General features: G+C 37.4%; 1 protein-coding gene across 1 annotated transcript in view; it reads right to left on the reverse strand.

The window, feature by feature from the left end:
* VWA8 (von Willebrand factor A domain containing 8) overlaps positions 1-18,778 on the reverse strand; it is a gene marked incomplete at its 5' end in the record, with an annotated part of 200,290 nt that overhangs the window by 84,306 nt on the left and 97,206 nt on the right. Inside the window, 4 exons of the mRNA XM_082496817.1 lie at positions 8,001-8,206; positions 10,137-10,256; positions 11,562-11,697; positions 12,382-12,457. Coding sequence (XP_082352943.1) covers positions 8,001-8,206; positions 10,137-10,256; positions 11,562-11,697; positions 12,382-12,457 — 538 coding nt within the window. The remainder of the gene's footprint in view (positions 1-8,000; positions 8,207-10,136; positions 10,257-11,561; positions 11,698-12,381; positions 12,458-18,778) is intronic.

The raw sequence follows: 18,778 nt of genomic DNA on the forward strand, positions 1-18,778 counted from the left end.
AAAAAGTTTATCAAACTTTCATTAGTATTTACAACAAAGGAAGCTTTGCTGCTGAACTGGACTGATGATTTAAGGCCAGTGTGCTCTTCTCGGTTTCAGAACTGCCGCTCACATATTCCCACACCTTTTAATTATTGTTGTTCTGCAAGAAGACAACACAATTTCCTGCCTCTTATTTCCCACTAAGAGCTAGAAGCAAGTAAGACTTAAAAGCCTTGACTGAGCAGTCAATTGAACTTATGTAATAGGAATAAACTGAAATGAAGAAGGGTTTTATGGTACCTGCAGAAGACACTACAGGTATGAAAAGCTGTCTTAGCCTTTCTGCAAACTGGTTCCAAGTGCTTAGTCAGTAACTCCTACTGTCTTTTGATCTACCCTGGAACTCCAATAGCAAACATGTACCTGCCCCCATTTAAATTAAGGCAGATTCCAGTAAACATGGACCTTAATGAATGCAGCCATAATTTCAGGCTTAAATAAGATTATTTTTTAAAGGAACATTCAAGTAATTTAAACGGAATATGTATTGTGCAAAATTTAGGTTTGACTTGCCATTGATAAAAACAGCTATTTGTTGAACATGTTGACACAGCTAAGTCACTGAGCCCTTTCACAGACACTCTTTAATAAAGCATTGAAAAAATCATCTTACTCTTGTAAGATGTAAATAGAGTAAATCAAATAAAAATAATTTAAAAAAATAATCACCAAATTACTATATATCCTAGAATTTTATCTGCTTTATTTTACCTTTTTTGGCAAGAGAGTGGAGTGAGAAACTTTTTATTTCAAACTTCTCACTTTTTCTTCGTATGCCTTTCATTGAAATACTAGATCTCTGAGGCAAGGACCTGGATGCCCCCAGTCTCAGTATGGCACATTTACAGTGATGAAAATAAACATGTGAAGAAGTATTTTAGGGACTTGAAGTCTTAATTGTTTTTTCCCCGTTAGTAAACAAGGCTGCTACAAAAAACTTGAAGAACTGATAAAACACAAATGTCAGAAAAATTTATGAATGTATTAAAAGTAAAGATATTTGAGTCCTGAATAAAAACTGAAATAGAAGAAACCAGAAAATTTTCATAAATGTTTTGACCTGTACTCTTAATCACACATCAGCCTTAATCAGGAGTTTAATATTTTCCCAACTTAATAAATATCTAATCTCTGAAATAAAATAACCGTGACACAAGAAATACTAAAATTAGCTAGTTTCTGTGGTAACATGGAATACCACTGTTAGAAACAGGCTTGTACAAACGTTTTTTTAATCTGTGGTGTACATGCCACAGAATATTTCAGTACTAGTGTTGGTATAAAAGCACGCTAAACCATGTCCTGCTTTTTAGACCTGTCCATGAGGAACCTATTAGAAGTTCTGCATTATTACAGCTTAGCAAAATACAAGTTATTGTGGGATAATATAAAGTTGTCCTATAGCCTGTGCTATCCTGGTTACAATGTTTCATTCAGTAAGGAATGGACAGGTACTAAAAATAAAATTTATCCCAACAGCTATTCTATGTAAAGACTGTATAAATGTTTCACATGTAACATACATGCAAAAAGTTTGTGACGAAGTTTAGTAGTTAAAGTACTAACTTCTATAATGTAAATTTCACTTGGGAGTCAAAGTAAACATCATATTAAAAAAAAAAAGCAAGCCCAGACTTAAAAAAACATGCATCACAGTTAAGTTTAAAACCATATAAAGCACCAAAGAGTGGTGCTCAATGGATTTAAATCCAGCTGGTGGCCGGTCACAAGTGGTGTGCCTCAGGGCTCAGTGTTGGGACCATTTCTGTTTAATGTCTTTATTGATGATCTCGATAAGGACATAGGGTGTCTCATCAGCAAGTTCGCAGATGACACCAAGTTAAGCAGCAGTGTTGATTCCCAGGAGGATAGGGAAGCTCTACAGAGGGACTTGGATAGATTGGATCATTGGGCCAACATCAATGGTATGAGTTTCAACAAGGGCAAGTGCCAGGTCCTGCACTTGGGCCACAATAACCCCATGCAGCACTACAGGCTTGGGGAAGTGTGGCTGGAAAGCTGCCTGGCAGAAAGAGACCTGGGGGTTCTAATTGACAAGCGGCTGAATATGACCCGGCAGTGTGCCCAGGTGGCCAAGAAAGCCAACGGCATCCTGGCTTGTATTAGAAATAGCGTGGCCAGCAGAAGCAGGGAGGTGATTGTGCCCCTGTACTCAGCACTGGTGAGGCCACACCTCGAGTCTTGTGTTCAGTTTTGGGCACCTCAATACAAGAGAGATATGGAGGTGCTGGAGCGAGTGCAGAGGAGGGCAATGAAGCTGGTGAAGGGCCTAGCAGGCAAATCATATGAAGAGCAGTTGAAGGAGCTGGGACTGTTTAGTTTGAGGAGGAGGAGGCTGAGGGGAGACCTCATCACCCTCTACAACTATTTGAAAGGACACTGTAGAGAGGTTGGTGCTGGTCTCTTCTCACAGGTAATTAATGACAGAACAAGAGGGAATGGCTTCAAGCTCCAACAGGGTAGATTTAGACTGAACATTGGGAAAGAATTTTTCACAGAAAGAGTGGTCGGGCATTAGAATAGACTGCCCAGGGAGATGGTTGAGTCACCATCCCTGGATGTGTTTAAGAGACATTTAGATGTGGTGTTGGGGGATATGGTGTAGGGGAGAACTTTGTAGAGTAGGGTAGATGGTTGGAGTCGATGATCCCAAGGATCTCTTCCAACCTAGACAATTCTATGATTCTATGATTCTATTCAGCACTCAGTGTGCAGGACTCTATCTCAGTCTGTTTTCAAGTGAGTCTTCTTTTTGTTAACAGGAACAAAACATGTCCAGAAGTGTGCATACTTTATATAACCAAAACCTTTCCTTAAGTAATTATTTTAGAACATTTATGATGATGATGAATACTGCATTTTATGTGTTCTTCCCTTCTCACTGCAAAGCACAACGAACAAACTGGCACCAAGATATCCTCTTGTTCACTCACGACCTACTCTGTTGCCTGCCCTGCACTAGACACTGCAGAAATCTTGGTCAAGTGCTTCAACTATTATCTGGTGTTTCCAAGCATGTTCATGCATGTTCACAACTTTTGATATCTGTACCATCCTCCTCAATGAATTGCCTCAATAGTTCCATGCCTCTTACCAGTAAGACATGATAACAAAATTTATTTCCTCACGTACAACTGATTGCTGCCGTCAATAAAACCTGTTTTGAACACAAGCCACTTGTGAAAAGACCCTCTACTTCAATTATTAAAAAAATCACAACTCTCTTGTTTCAATCAGAACAAATCCAACCGCTTTTAACAACCCGGACAACTGTTTACTGAAGAAAGGCAATAACAGTTCACTTGAAGAAAAAAAGAAAAGAAAAGAAAAAAAAAGTTGAATGTTTGAATTGAGCATTTAAAAAAATCATTTGGTTTCTATTGATTTTTAAAACCAGATTACTGGAGAAAATATTGATCTCTCATCAGTCTGTCTGGTTCTCATTCACTGATTCTTCCCCTTACAAGTAACGTATCTCTGTGTACCTTAGAGTATTTTCAGTTTAGATTCTTGGCTATTCCTTAAAATATTAAGTAATACAGGTTTTGCTTTTAACAATTTTATATTTACATATATATATTATGCTTTATTTGATACAGAGTTGTGACAGAATTCAGCTTGGTGAAAAATCCATATTTTTATGGATCTAACTTTCCATGAGTACATGTATTGCTACAGTCTTCTTAAAAGCTATCAGCAAAATAGTAGTTTCCTACTACAAATACAGAATCTTAATCAAAATATGCTATACACATTGAGGTCTACTGTACTACTACCACTACCCTGAAAACAAAGTGACAAATTATCCGGTATCAAGTCTGTAATAAGTCCAGATTTTTGCTTTAAGACTTCTACCTTGTGTTCTCGCTACTACTCACTTCCCTACATATTACAGTGCCTCCAGATGCCCGCACATGTCCCATCCTGCCAGCACCATCCCAGGGGCCCACCCCTCCCCCACGACACTAACAGATCTCTCCCTACCTGCTCGTTCCTCCGTGCCCTTGGCTTACCCCTGTATGCCCGATGCCTTTTCACCGAACGCTGCCACTTTTCTCTGTGTCTCCTCAACTGTCCTGTCAGCAGGGCAAGAAGCACCACATCTATGGTTCATCCTGAGTGACAGGCATACTAATTGATTAACCAGTGCTCGTGTCTTTAGTGGGCATTGTCTACTGCCAAGCAAAACAGCTGGATTCTCCCCCTGCCTTTTCATTCACAGAGACGCTAATTTCAATCTGTTCCTCTCTGTCACAGAGCCGCTGATTTTGATTAAACCAGCAGAAACCTAATTATCTTTGAAAACTGGTAACTGAGATTCACTGTGGTTGGCCAAAAGGGTAAATGGTTATTATTGATGTGCCTTTGGCAGCAAGGTGAGAAAGGGATACCAACTGTGATGTGACAAGTCTACTTTCCCCTTTCAAGATTAGATTGAACAGAAAAAAGTGCTATCTTAACACAAAAGCTCACTGGGAAGGCCTAAAAGCCTGATGATCAGGATCAGGCCCTGACTCCAGGGCCAGAAGGTACCTTAGACATTCACTGCCTGAAAACTGTTATACTAGTGCCTACTATTAGAAATCAGTCTGAGATACAAACAAGAAAGAAGGCCTATCAGAAAAAATCTCAGCTTTCCCAAACTTAATAGAGTTAGTAAAAAAGCTATTTCCATTTTATCTGACTAATGTGGCTTGCCTGATCAACATCTACAAGGGACGTGGGGTGAATCTTGACTCTGTAAAACAACACACAAAAGGTCTCGTGAAAACTAGTGTATGAGATTGCAGAGAAGCAGTCATAGCATACACTGGTAGTTACAGACAGCATATGGCAACCCAATGAAGCGAGAGCAGAGCTTCTCACCTTGCCCGTAAGTCACTATTAGCATCAATATTTCTGACATTTGACACAACCTGAAAAGTGCAGGCGAGTAAGACAAGAAGCTATGTTCACCTGCAATCTAGAGCTGCAAGGCCTAATTCCCTATACAATCTGTGGGGAAAAATAGATGCAGCAACCATGTTAGACAGCCACAGTGGACAACTTTCCCTGTGTCTGCAGTTTTAGGTCCTGATAGAATGGATTAGGTTGGAAAGGACCTTGAAGATCATCGTGTTCCAACCCCCCTGCCATAGGCAGGGACACCTCCCACTAGACCAAGTTGCCCAAAGCCACATCCAGCGTGGCCTTAAACACCTTCAGGGATGGGGCCTCAACAACTCCTCTGGGCAACCTGTTCCAGCGCCTTACCACCCTCAAAGTGAAAAATTTCTTCCTAATGTTTAATCTGAACCTGCCCTCTTCCAGTTTAAAGCCATTCCCCCTCGTCCTATCGCTACATGTCCTAGTATGAAGTCTTTCCCCAGCTCTCCTGTAGGCCCCCTTTAGGTACTGGCAGGCTGCAATAAGATCTCCCCGGAGCCTTCTCTTCTGCAGGCTGAACAGCCCCAACTCTTTCAGCCTTTCCTCATAGGAGAGGTGCTCCAGCCCTTGCATCATCCTTGTGGCCCTCCTTTGGACACGCTCCAGCAAGTCCATGTCCTACCAGTTTGGTATCTCAAGATTCACCAAAACACAAAAAGTGTTACTTTCCTTAACAAAAAAGTTAATATAGAGGCAACCTGGCTCTGAATGCAGTGTCTAAGCTACAACTAAATTGCTATGGGTTCCCTACTTGCATAATCTTTATGGGGATATGCTCTTATAACTACACTGTAGACACAATCTTTTATGTTGAAGATCACAATTAATCAGATTGCAGAGTTTAGCCTAATAATATGTTTATGTCACAGTAATCAGAACATTCTTTACTGACTAGCCCTGATGCTCAGATGCTCTCTCAGATAACAGTAATCAACAGCAATTTTTTCTCTGAAACAACCAACTCTTTTTTGCAGAAGCAAAGAATTCCAAAATTATGTGAAAGAAATCAGCACAATAGTACAAAGAGAGTGGGGCTGTGGAACTGCTGTAAGGGAAATTGTTTAACAACATGACTAACTTCCCTCCTTCCTTCCTAAGGACCAGCAATTTTGACTCATTTCCCTCCTTCCTCTTTCTTCTCTACCTGAAGACCTAAAAGCTTCTTACTTTGGAATAACCATTATGTTTATATTCATTGTTTACATTTGGCTACTCCCAGCCTTTTTATTATTCAGACTGAAAAACAAGTTACAGTAAACAAAATGTTGCATCCTTTCAAAGAGATGGGGATCTTGAAAACAAATATTACAGAAGAAATCAAAGCTGCATGTTGGAGATTTATTTGGATATTTACACTTGACTTTGAAAGAATTGAAAACTTAGCAGACAGCAAACTTCCCCACTGAAGTCCAGGTTGAAGTGACCATGCTAAGCTGGTTAAGTGAAGGAGACATAAGCAGAGAGTAAGTGCTCTTAAAACAATTAGCAATGCAGCTCTTCCAATCTTCAATTAGAAGAAGATAAGAAGAAAAAAAGAATTAAGTCCATATGTTTCTGCACTATTTGGTGACAGAAGAGAGCACAAACTTCAGATTACTTGGAGACAGAAGATGAAGGAAGAAGGCTAGGATGGAAGGTAGGAACAGCCAGAGTAAGACTGGAGTAAGGAAGGAGTTCATTTAACGAAAACCCTTAAACCACCAGTTTTTCAGCAGCACAACTGTTCCTCAAGTTTGTAATTTTTTGCACTTTCATTTCAAATGTAACTCTGTCTTTAAAAATATCAGTGATATTATCAACATGGTACACGTTCCTATCAGTTTGCTAAGCAAATACCTTTCAACTGGTATTGGATCCTAATAAAATACTCTGCTTACACGTTTATTTGGATGTATTCCTCAGCTGAGGATTTTTGTTAACTCTTAGTACAAATTTATAAAGACAGAATTATTTTTTATTTATATTATTGATATCATGGTAGCACCAATTTACTTTCTCTTAAGATCTTGTTGCACCCTAGAGACCACAGAGCGTGAAAATCTATCCTTCCCAGAAATGTGGATCAACTCAAGATTGTTAAAAGTAGTAATTCTAAGCTGCAGGGTCTAAAAGTTTGTGTATATAGATGAATGTATGTGAATATGTTCCTGAGCACAAACACAAAACCATCATGCAACCCTGTTAACACTATGCAGTGTTAAACATGCGAACAGTAGGTCAAATAGAATTAGAATATAATTTCTCACAAAGTAATAATTACATTGATATTTCCACTAATCCGTTTCAATCTAGGATTCAGTAATTCAAAAAATAGTCTATAAATTAACAAATTACCGAATTTATGACTAGAAAACAGAACAAAATAAAAGCACTGCTATTTCAAAGAGCATTAAGATAATTTATATTTCAAATACTTTGAACAAAAGGGTCCTTCAATTTATAAAGATAGAAGTTAGGCTGTACTGTAATATTAAAAAAAATTAATCATTAAATCAGAATTCACGATTTTTCAGTTAAAATGTGTGTAGGAGGCAATCATGGATCCTATTTACCTGTTTGCTAAGTTGTTATCCATCTAACTTTTCCTTAGAAAAATTCCACCAGTGATGTATTACTGTTATGCAGCAGGAACTTGTATTCCCCCAGGAAATGATTAAAACCAAAAATTTTATAGCAGCATAAAGTGAACAGTTGAACTGTCCTAGTGGTATTGTATGCTGAATATAGAATTTTATAATGAAGGCTAGTATGAACATTGCATACTGTAGTCAGGGTTTCTTTTATATCTATAAATAAACATACAGAACAAATATCTGCCTTTGTACACCTGTGATCCTTAGCCTCAGACTATCTGAACATCTGAATATGACGATTACTTCAAAATGTAAAATTTTTCACAAGAATTAAATAAAAATGCATGAACAATAATGGCAACTTTTTCTAAAACCTTCAAGCATTAAAAAATTAGCAGTAATGAACTCAAGTTTTTAATGAAATCTGACATACTGTACCTGTAAATGTTTTACAATATTCACAACTTCTCTAGTTGAATAGGGATAGTTAATAATTCCTTGGTCAGCTAAGCTCCTGAGTTCTCCAAAAGCAGCCACCAGTTTCTGAAGAATGGGCTCTGGAACATCAGGACCATATTGTCTAAGCATAGCCAGTTCAGACTGCGGTTTGGGATTATCAACAGCATGGCAACTAAAAATGTCCCCTAAAAAGAAAAAAGCATACAGTTAAGTAATTTATAAAAAGATAGCATCACAACAGCCCCTTTAAGTTTCACACAGCACCTTAAATGGAAAAGCAATGGCTCAAGAGGATGCTGAGTACCTGCTTGTTAAAACAAGATAAAAACTACTTTGAAAAATGTGAAGGATGAACTCGCTATGCAGAACATCAAGGTTCCCAGAAACATGGAGGTCTCTCCTGTCATTTTAATGAAAGTGATCACAAAGGAGAAATTAACTTCAAGAAGAAACACAAGTCAAATGAACGCAGAAAAAAAGAAATGAAAAAAGGTTTACAGAAAGAATAACCGGTTGAATGGGACCAATTTGCGAACACCTTCAAAACACCACAGGATGCAGGGAAATCTTGATATGCAGGAATGCCCTAATGCAAACCCAGCTGAGAGTTCTAGAGGAAATACTGGTTTTATCTTTTCTCTCTGCCTGTTTGAAGTATGGTAAGAAATTTGGCAAGATATTCTTTCCATACATTCAAATTATATTGGTCCCAATCATATAACTATAAAGTTGAGTTAATTCGTAAAGAGTCCTTTAACAGTTGTACAAAACTTTGCAGAAGCATGATCAGATCCTGCTGAAAAAGGATTAAAAGCAGAAGAGCCCCTATGCTGGAAAAACAAAATCAGTGAAGAACTCCAAAACCTCAATGAAATTTCTGCCATGTGGGCCAAAAGCAATAATGCTGGGATGAGCAATTTTGTTAAATGGGTCCACGTAAGGAGGGAAATTAGGTTATGAAAAAGACATAGGCTATACTAAAAACATGTTGGGGCAACAAAGTTGGGTGAAATTCAGAGCCAATGAGTCTCTGACACAGAATGCCCATTCACTGGGAACTACAACGGATAAACAAAAAGCTTTCATGCAACATGGAATTGGGTTTGCACCTGCTTTTATGAGTAGGTTATTATTTCTTGCAGAATAAGCACTATGGCCAAAGCTAACAGATAAAACCACACAAATTAAGATGCCTGCAGACAAATGGCTAAATTAACATAGATAATGCAGTCAGTGGAGTCTGGAGGGCTATTCAGTTCATAGCCCTGGTGTAATGCTGCCAAAGGCCCATTTAGATTAACACTGGACTATACAAGCCAATGACTTCATCACTTGCCCTTATGCAACATAAATTCTTGCTTTTGCTCTGAGATGAAGCTGTGGGGAATCTTTGCTGATACACAGGATTTTTAGGACCTACCAGAAGCTTTCTGAAATAAGGCTGCTGTTGATATGAAAAACTTCGATGTGAAGGTTGGATAGCCTTACCTGAAACTAGGATAAATTCAATATCTTGTCAAATATATATATATTTTAATAAGGCCTATCGCACATAGCCATGGGCATGGAGAGGCTGAAGAGGATTAAGAAGCAGGTAGCATAGTGCTAACACAAAAAAAGACAGTAGCCTCCACTGCTGAGAGGAGAGAAAAGAACCATTCATCACGCTCCCATCTCTTGTACTGAAGAGGACTGCACCTGGCTGGTGGCTCGTTTGATATGGGGAAAAAGGAAGGGTGAGCAGTTGCGTTAACCATTGATGTCAGCTGCTTACATCTCATGTTTTTGCTATATTTGTATACAATATATGCTCATTAACAAAGATTGCTTGTAACCTTGTCTGCCTGTTGTGTTTGTCCAAGTCCCATAAAGCAAATTAGTTGCAACACGGATGACCACGTATAGCTGTTCACTTCAGGGCAAGTTCAGGCACTTTTATTAAGATATATATACTTACATCTTAGTCTTCAAGCTGAATCTCACCCTGAGTGTCTTATGTGAAACAAAGTATCAATATGCATAAGGACCCCTTCTCTACACGATATCTAATGAATAAAGACAGTCATTCTATTAACCAATTATATTAAAGATCACCATTTAATATGAATCACTTACCTAATGTGCCAAAAAAGTCATTACCCAAGAAAGGAAATCCAGGTCTATTTGCTAGAACTATCATTCTAAAATCAGGATGAATAACTATTACATTTTCTCTCCCCTCTACATGAGCTTGATCTGGAAAAGAAATAAAATTTATTAATTGCATATTTAAGCTTTGCATTATGAATGAATTAAACGAACATAATTAGATTAGAAGAATTCTTAGAATTAGAAGAATTCTTCTTCTAATCTAATTATGTTCTTCTTAGAATTAGAAGAACAGTTACAAATAAAGGCTCAATAGCTTCTTAGCATGTCATTCAACTATGAGTGTTCTAGGTCTCATTTTAAAGTTTCATAATTTGTTTCATGAAAATTTAACCCAAGTGTTTAATCTGAAAAAATAAAAATGCATCCACTGTTTTTGGGGTGGGGACTACCCATCCTGTTTATATTTAATTTCACCAAAATGCTGAGGCAAATGATGAATAGCATTTCTTTTTATGTAGGTCTGACATTATCTGATCTGGAAACAAAGGACTGAAATTCCTCCTGACTATTACAAAAATATGTGAGAAGCCAGAGACACATGATTTCACACATGTGAAGACTCCGTTCCCCCAAAATGAATAAAGTGGCCCCCTTTTTTTCCCTTGCAGCATGTTTCCAGTGGCACAGGGAGTTTGGTAATCCTTTTACCTCCTCTAAAAAAACTACAGTAATAATTGAGACTGGCTAGCAAGATATTTTAAAAAATTCCCCTCTACAGTTTATAATGACAAGAAAAATTAAGTGTTGTGCCATGCCAGTGCTGAATGATTGCTCAAACATTGTTCCCAATATTGTTAAAACCAAACTCATTACAGTGTCTATAAACATTAAGAGGGCATTTCAAACATGGTCTGTCTTTGAAAAATAATGAAAAATATTTAGTTCCTGCAATTCATATGAATTAAATTCTATTAAATTACAAAATACTTCCATACTGCAGGTCATATTTAAATAATATAAGCATATGCAATATTTGATTAGATGAAACCCTTAACAATTCAACCTTAAATATATCTCAATTCTAGATTTGATCAAATTATACCCCGACTGTCCAGATGGGCATAACCAAGATCATAATTTGGTCAACTAGATCCTTGTTTCTTGTGGTGAATGAGAAAATGAGAAGCAGAGACTTACAGTTTGTTGTTTTTTTTCTGTGGTTTGGTGGTGTGGTTTTTTTTAATTTTTCAGCAAAATTCGTGAGAATGCTAACTAAGAAAACCTTTGTGGATACTGAAAACGCAGTAAAGAAAACTACTGTAAATAGTAGTAACTGTTAACCCTTTAGCATCAAGTACTTTTCCCATTTGGACTCTTTTGGGTCTCTACTTAGTAACTCAACATGTTACATTTTACTGTAAATTATGAAAAAGCTTTCTATCTACTTACTGGCAACAATTCGCCTTCCGTCTGACAAAACCATTTCCCCACTTTCTACTAAAGTTTTTAAGATACAGGTAACATTTGTTGGTGCTTTGTCTGCCTCATCAATTACCAAAATATGTCCAAACTTCACTGCTTTTACCTAGAAGATAAAAGAATCAAAACATCACAACTCCCCAAAAATACTGCAAGAAACTGCATTACTGATTTCTCAGTCAGTAGTAGTGACATCTTGGTGGCATTGAGATAAGAAAGGTACCCAGAACAGGGATAAGCTATGACTGAACCAAGCAGAAAGAAGATGAAGTGAGTACGACAAGAAAGATGTGTGTTTCTCTTTCTTCAGGATAGGGATGAAAAGGGCTGTGCTAGGAAGGGAGTGAGGAGCTAAACTGAGATGAGGTGGAGTGCTGACAGAGAAGTGCAAAAGCCATTTGCATCTGTCAACATGAAACTGAAAGAAATAAAGAATGGCTGCAAGAGCTGCTTGAAGTCCAGTTTAGCAGGTAAGTGGGAGATGCTACATAAGAGGAGGAGGAAAATACCACTCTACCAGTTAGAATGTGTCAGGTTAATACTAAATTATTTTCCATACTTATTTTGTGCATGCAGGCTCTCAAGACTATCATCTGACTCAGCATTTGGCACAGCAAATGTGACAAATGTGACCAAAGTAAAAGTTAATGAAATGTTACCACACTCACTGACTATGCCATGACAGTAATCAAATCACAAAGAATCTTCTTATTTGAAAAGCCAGCATGTTTAACTACTTGTTTTTAATGAAAAACATTTCCAAATATGCAATCCAAATATTACTACTGACCAGTGGTGAATCTTCATATATAATAAGACCATCTTTAACAGAAGGTTGTAGAGTAAGGCTTTGTACAGTGGTATCCCTGAAATGTGGAAAAATAGACAGTATTAACTAAAATACACAAGAATTTTAGTTGCAATAAAATGCCAAATGAATAAATGAAAAACTGAAGGCTCTTTTTTTTCTAAGAGGAAAAAATATCTTTTTTTTTTTTTCTTTTCAGGGTGTGTGTTGGGGTGTGTGTGTGTGTATGTGTGTTTTTGGAATTCTTGAAGAACTTGAACCAAGAACAATGCAGTGCCAGCTTAGTTGTCAAAGGTTAGTATCCATGTCTCTGCCAGGGCTTTTAAGGTAGTTCTCAATTTCTCATAAAACCCTGGAAACCAAAACACCGAAAAGTGAATCTGTATCTTTTGCATATAGGCACATTACTACTGTTACTACTATTTCTAGTTAAGCGTGTTTAAACTGTCACAACAAACAGTGGAATCTCCCCCAAAAAAACCCAAACAGGAATTTGCAGTTTCATAGTCAAATCATTAACGTTTTAGTTGCTCTTCTACATCTATCACCAAAAGAAAAAAAAAAGAAAAAAGACTAAAAATACTCCTGTGGAATTCTAAAAATCAACTGCTTTTAGTTCTGTCTAAACCATACCAGATGGAATAATTTTTACTAGCACTTGCTACATTTTATATCATGGACTGTGTCAGCTTTTAAATGGGACAGAGGTTTTAATAGTGTAGCATTTCTTTTTGAAACTGTATTCCTGTTTGAATTGCTCAAATTACTTTTTCCTTCAAATGTAAAATAGCATTAATTAAAATCTGTAATGAGAATATTCCTTAATCTTTGCTATTTTCATCGATTTCAACCACCGCTGAATGTACAGATACATAAAAAACCATTGCAATTCAGAAAGGTCCAGCAACAGACATCGCCACACTGAAATTACCTATATAAATTATGTCCATAACCTACACCAAGCCTCTCCTGATTCTATACAATACTTGTCAAAACCTTTGTCAAGATCTGTAAAACCAACCTCACTGACCTTGGGGGTTCAGGGGGATCAATGAGCTAAGGAATAATCAAGAGGTGGGTGATGACAGAAGATCCCCGTGAATCCCACAGTTTCATGGGCAACTGGATATCCAACTTAATCTTAGGGCAAGCAGGCTATGCAATCCCTTTCCTCCTGTATTTCAAAATTTGTATTAGTCTGCATCAACAGAATGAGGGACTATTCACGTGTCAGAACCCATGAGGAGAGCCTGACCTATGGTGTTTGAGATCCACCCGCTGGTTGATAGGTAAGGTTGGTAACCTCTGCGCTGCATGCGAGATTTGATGCAACAAAAATCTCTTACCTTTCACAGCCATGCCACACAACAAAACTGTTTGCTTAAGCTAAGCTAACTCACTGTTCCAAACATCCACCTCAGCTCTATCTTTAATTTTTGTAACACCTTGTAAAAAAACAACAATATTCTGATAAGCTCCATGGGTACAGGAAATCAAACACAGTACTGTTTGCAGCAAACTATTAAATGGCCAGCTTCCAATTGCACTTTTAAACTGACAGCATAACATGCAAATTTCCTTTATTTGAAACTGCCGTCAGCAGGATTTCTGTCCCTAACAACTAATAATTTCTTGTTTAGCTTTAAACTCATGATTGATTTATCCCAGTGTTTCCCATGCACAGGAATAAAGCATAGGTCAGGAACAGAAATTCTTAATACTAGGCTACTTCATCTGAAATGTAATCCCAGATGGGAAAGGTTACAAAGGTGGGATCACCTCCACTTCATTTCACCCCATCAACCGAGGCCTCTCACAAGCAGCAAGAGTCCCCAAAAGAGTAATATTGATATTGTATTTAAATGCAACACATAATTTTTTTAACCACCAAAATAAGCAGTAGCATTAAACTATTACCTTAGAAATCCTACCACGGACAGAAAAATAAAGCTTCTATTGTCATCCTACTTGTCTGCTCATTTCTACATTGGGCAGAGAAATCAATAATGGATGCAAAAATAACAACAAACCAACAACCATTATTTCTTGAACACAGACTATTTAGGGACTAAATTCTCAGATTGTCTGTATCAGCCTACCCTCCATCAGCAGTTACCATTTCTGGTTCAATACTATACACTCACAGATGTAGAAGAATTTTACATATGTAAACCAAACCCTAGAGTGTACGCAGGCACAGTCACATGTTACTAATTAGTCAGAAATTATTCATAGAAAAAATATTTTAAGGAATTAATCCAAGGAGAAAAGAGGAAGGATTTGTCAAACCTGAACTGTAATCTCTTTTAAGTAACAGAAAGGAAAAAACCAGGAGGATCTAAGGAAGGCATAGAACAGGAATAAGGTAAAGGAAGGTGAAGCATTACAGGATGCTTTACAGATCATAAATTTGCACTTAGCAGTCAATGCATGGAAAAAATAAAGTGAGCAGAGAGTGGCAGGAAAGGAAGAAATTGGCATGGATGGGCAAAAGTGGCAACGGAAGAAAAGAAACAAATGTCAGACGGTGTTTTACTGTAACAAAATAGTGCGTTTTACTTTTGGTGAGCTAGTTAATCCTCTGGCTCTGCAGAGATTATTCACAACCACCTGATACAAAATACTAACTTGTGCTTACTAGCACCAGCAGCCCACAGAAATCCTTAGGATGATCTCAGTCTTCAGGGAAGACAGAATTGATCTTATCTCTGGGGGAAATAAACACTAAATCCAGTTTCTAATTATTTTTTTTTTTTTATTTTATCTGTGGTTCTCTCCTTTCTTCTACTTTGTTGCTATTCAGCTCTAATATTTTAAGGAAATATTTCAGGGGATTTACAATGTATTATAGAAGCTAAATATACAGCCAGATATTAATTCTATTGGCTTGATGACATAAGTGAATGCAAAACCCCTGTACTTGCTTAGGCTATTACATTCAGCCATGTATATAAGAATGATTTTGCAAGGGTTTCCTTTCAGGATCAGAAGCTATGCAATTAGGTGTCATTCATTTCTGTTCTTCAGAAACCTAACATGACCCAAACACAGTAAAGAATGGCTAAAAATAATCTGCCTCCTTAGGGTTTTTTTCTTCTTAAATTTCTACTTTGGAATGAATTATATAAATGTAAAGACACTGAAATACAGAATAATAAAAATAAAAGTATCCTAAGTCTGAAATATTTCTGAACAATACGGTATGCAGATTTTCCTAAATGTAAAATATGTCTGGCGCTCAAAACATTAGACTGTAGAATTTCACTCCCACAGGAAAGGAACTAAAAACTGTAATTCACATTCACTTATTAATATTAGCATCTTAATATTAACTAGGCTCTAACAAAGACATGAATATCAAAACCTCCTAATTTCATCACATTTGGCACCCAAGATGAAAATAGTTCCGACACAAAGAAGCAAGACTGTGGGAATGTAGAAGCGAGTGAGAAAAACTGTCTGACATACTGTCATCCTACTCAACTGAACTGATTTGTCTTCTCCTGATTGCAAAAGAAAAATATGAAAAGCTCGGTAATGTCTTTCCTAAGAACGTATTTTTATTTTTATCAAGGAAGCCATCCTCACAAACAATCTCTAAAAAAAAAAAAAAAATCTGCTACTTAAACTCAGCAACTCTTCTGACTATATCAATCAAATCATAGTAGGACTTCTGAGAATCCTTTTGATTTTTTTTTATTAGCTCACATCACTGTCTTTTTATTTATTTTTTGTTAGTGGTGCATTGTTTACCCTAAAGGCAGCTTTTTCTGAGATCTATAGACTTACTTGAACATACTAGTCTGTGACAGTTACTATTTCTTTGACAGCAATGCCTTCTTTCTGGGGAAGAACTATGAGATCTGGCAGAACTTTCCATCAACCACAGAGACTGTCCAGTTCATTCTGTCCCTGTCAATTTTAAAGATTTACCCAAATTCTATTAAATAATTGAATTGAAAAAATTATTCCAAAAGAGAGGAGAGGAACTGCACCTGATAACTATTTTATTGTTTAGAATAGAACTCTCCCCTACACAAATCCAATGAGTGCAGCATTGCTTATTCCATTCATTTGAGACAGAAAATTTCTTCCAGGCTCTTTTCAAATGAAAATCTGGAGTTGTTTGGAAGAGCGGAATACATCTATTGATAGACCTTGCAACAGAGCAGGATGGGTGGCAAAGATGGGAAGAAAGTAAATCTCAAAGCATTCTGCATATGCTGTGGTGAGACAGAAGCTGAAATTAGCTAGGAGGAAAAATTAAGGAACAAAGGAGAACGATGTTCCTCTTCTCCTGAAATTTGTGTTAGTTCATCTGGAGGACTATCTGGCTGAAAGATGCTTCTTTAGAGAAATTAAATCAATGTGTGAAATTCTTCATTAAAAATGTTAATGCTGTCTATATGACACATCTGCAAATACTCACTATATGTTTCGACACTTCTCCCCAGAACACTGAAATGGAACCACCAAAACAGAACTTTATCCATTTTATAATTTACTCATTGTTATCTAACTTAAGAAAAGGAAAAGGTATTCCAATGCTTTATTTTAAGACTTGAGCCCCCAAGGAGGCCTATGCCCAAACACAGGACACAGTGTCAGGACCTTAGTTAACACTGCAAACATCCATATCCCCAGGAATTACTCCATCTTGACAAATACTGAAGAATACTGTCCTGGCTTTTGTATGTACTTACACAGAGGCTGAAAGGCTAAGAGAAGATCTATGGAAGGTAACCTTGTGTTTTAAGGGTGGTGCTCGTGGTAACAACCTTAAACCAAATTCAGGTTTGGCCTTCCTCTTATTCTCCAAGCGAAACTTTATGGTAGTCGAAAGCAAAAAGCAGAGACACAAAATATATGCTCTAAGAATTGTTGGTTTTCATTTTTGTGAGATACCTATCTATCTAAATACCTATGTACATCGATCTATATATCGTCTCAATTACATTTCGATGAGACATGAATGTACCTATGTGCTGTGACCTAGTTTTAAGAGTATTTGAAAAATAATTAGGACAAGGTCCATTTGAAGCTGTTAATTGCTCAGCTAATCCACTCATGGATTATCCTGATGAAGAGCAGGCGATGTTAACACAAAGAAAGAATCTCCATGACTTTGACATCTACAAATTAATTTCTTTAGCCAACCTATCATACAGTCATTGCGTTGCACAATCTGACCACTATGTTTAGGGAACTCTGAAATATCTGAAAAGCCAACCGGCTGTCTCATTTCTCTGTTAAAATGATACTGTAAAGCCTTTTTGACTTATCTCTATGCACTGATAATTAAATCCCTGCTTTTCTTCTGCTAGGCCATTATAGCTACTCAGCAGGACATATATTTGTTTAAAATCCAAGAAATTATTTGGAGTATAAAGGTACTCATTAGTCAGTATGACTGTGGGTGGCAGAACAAAGGCCAAAGGGAATTGTATGTTTAATTCAGGTTGTATGCTTAAATCAAATTACAGAATTACTTCTACGTGATCCATCTATCCAAAGGAGATGCAATGTTTTCACCTAATTTGTTCTCACAACATAAGAAACTCACTCACCCTAACTATAAAATCCATAAATGAAGAAACACGACACCCTACAGCTTCCCTTACTGTGTATAAGAATAAATTTCACTGAGTAAACAGCGAGAAACTGTTACTTCAACTTTAGAGGAAAATGAAATAACGGGGTCTTCCAACCTAAGCTATTTCTCCTTAACAGCCACGCAGCATGATATTCACACTGAATAAAATTGCTACAAAAAGATAAATGAAGGTGCTCTCTAACACCTGGAATATGACAATAGCAGAGTAGTCTGACAGCTTGTGAAAAGCTAGCACTGGAAACAGAGACCATTAGCTTCCATGAACTATTGGAAGCTTAGCAATGCAACTCTGTATTGATTGAAAATGTATTTAAGAAAAGGGGAAAATACAACAAGAAAAGTAAAAAAGCATCAAGACACCTATTATATGCTAGCCAATACATTCAGTGCTTCACAACAAAAATCATAGAATTGTAGAATGGTTTAGGTTGGAAAGGACCTTGAAGATCATCGAGTTCCAACCCCCCTGACATAGGCAGGGACACCTCCCACTAGACCAGGCTGCCCAAGGCCACGTCCAGCCTGGCCTTGAACACCTCCAGGGATGGGGCCTCAACAACCTCTCTGGGCAACCTGTTCCAGTGCCTTACCACCCTCAAAGTGAAAAATTTCTTCCTAATGTTTAATCTGAACCTGCCCTCTTCTAGTTTAAAACCATTCCCCCTTGTCCTATCGCTACATGCCCTAGTAAAAAGTCCTTCCCCAGCTCTCCTGGAGGCCCCTTTTAGGTACTGGAAGGCTGCAATAAGGTGTCCCTGGAGCCTT

Source organism: Vanellus vanellus, assembly GCF_965231255.1.
Source record: "Vanellus vanellus genome assembly, chromosome: 1".
NCBI lineage: Eukaryota > Metazoa > Chordata > Aves > Charadriiformes > Charadriidae > Vanellus > Vanellus vanellus.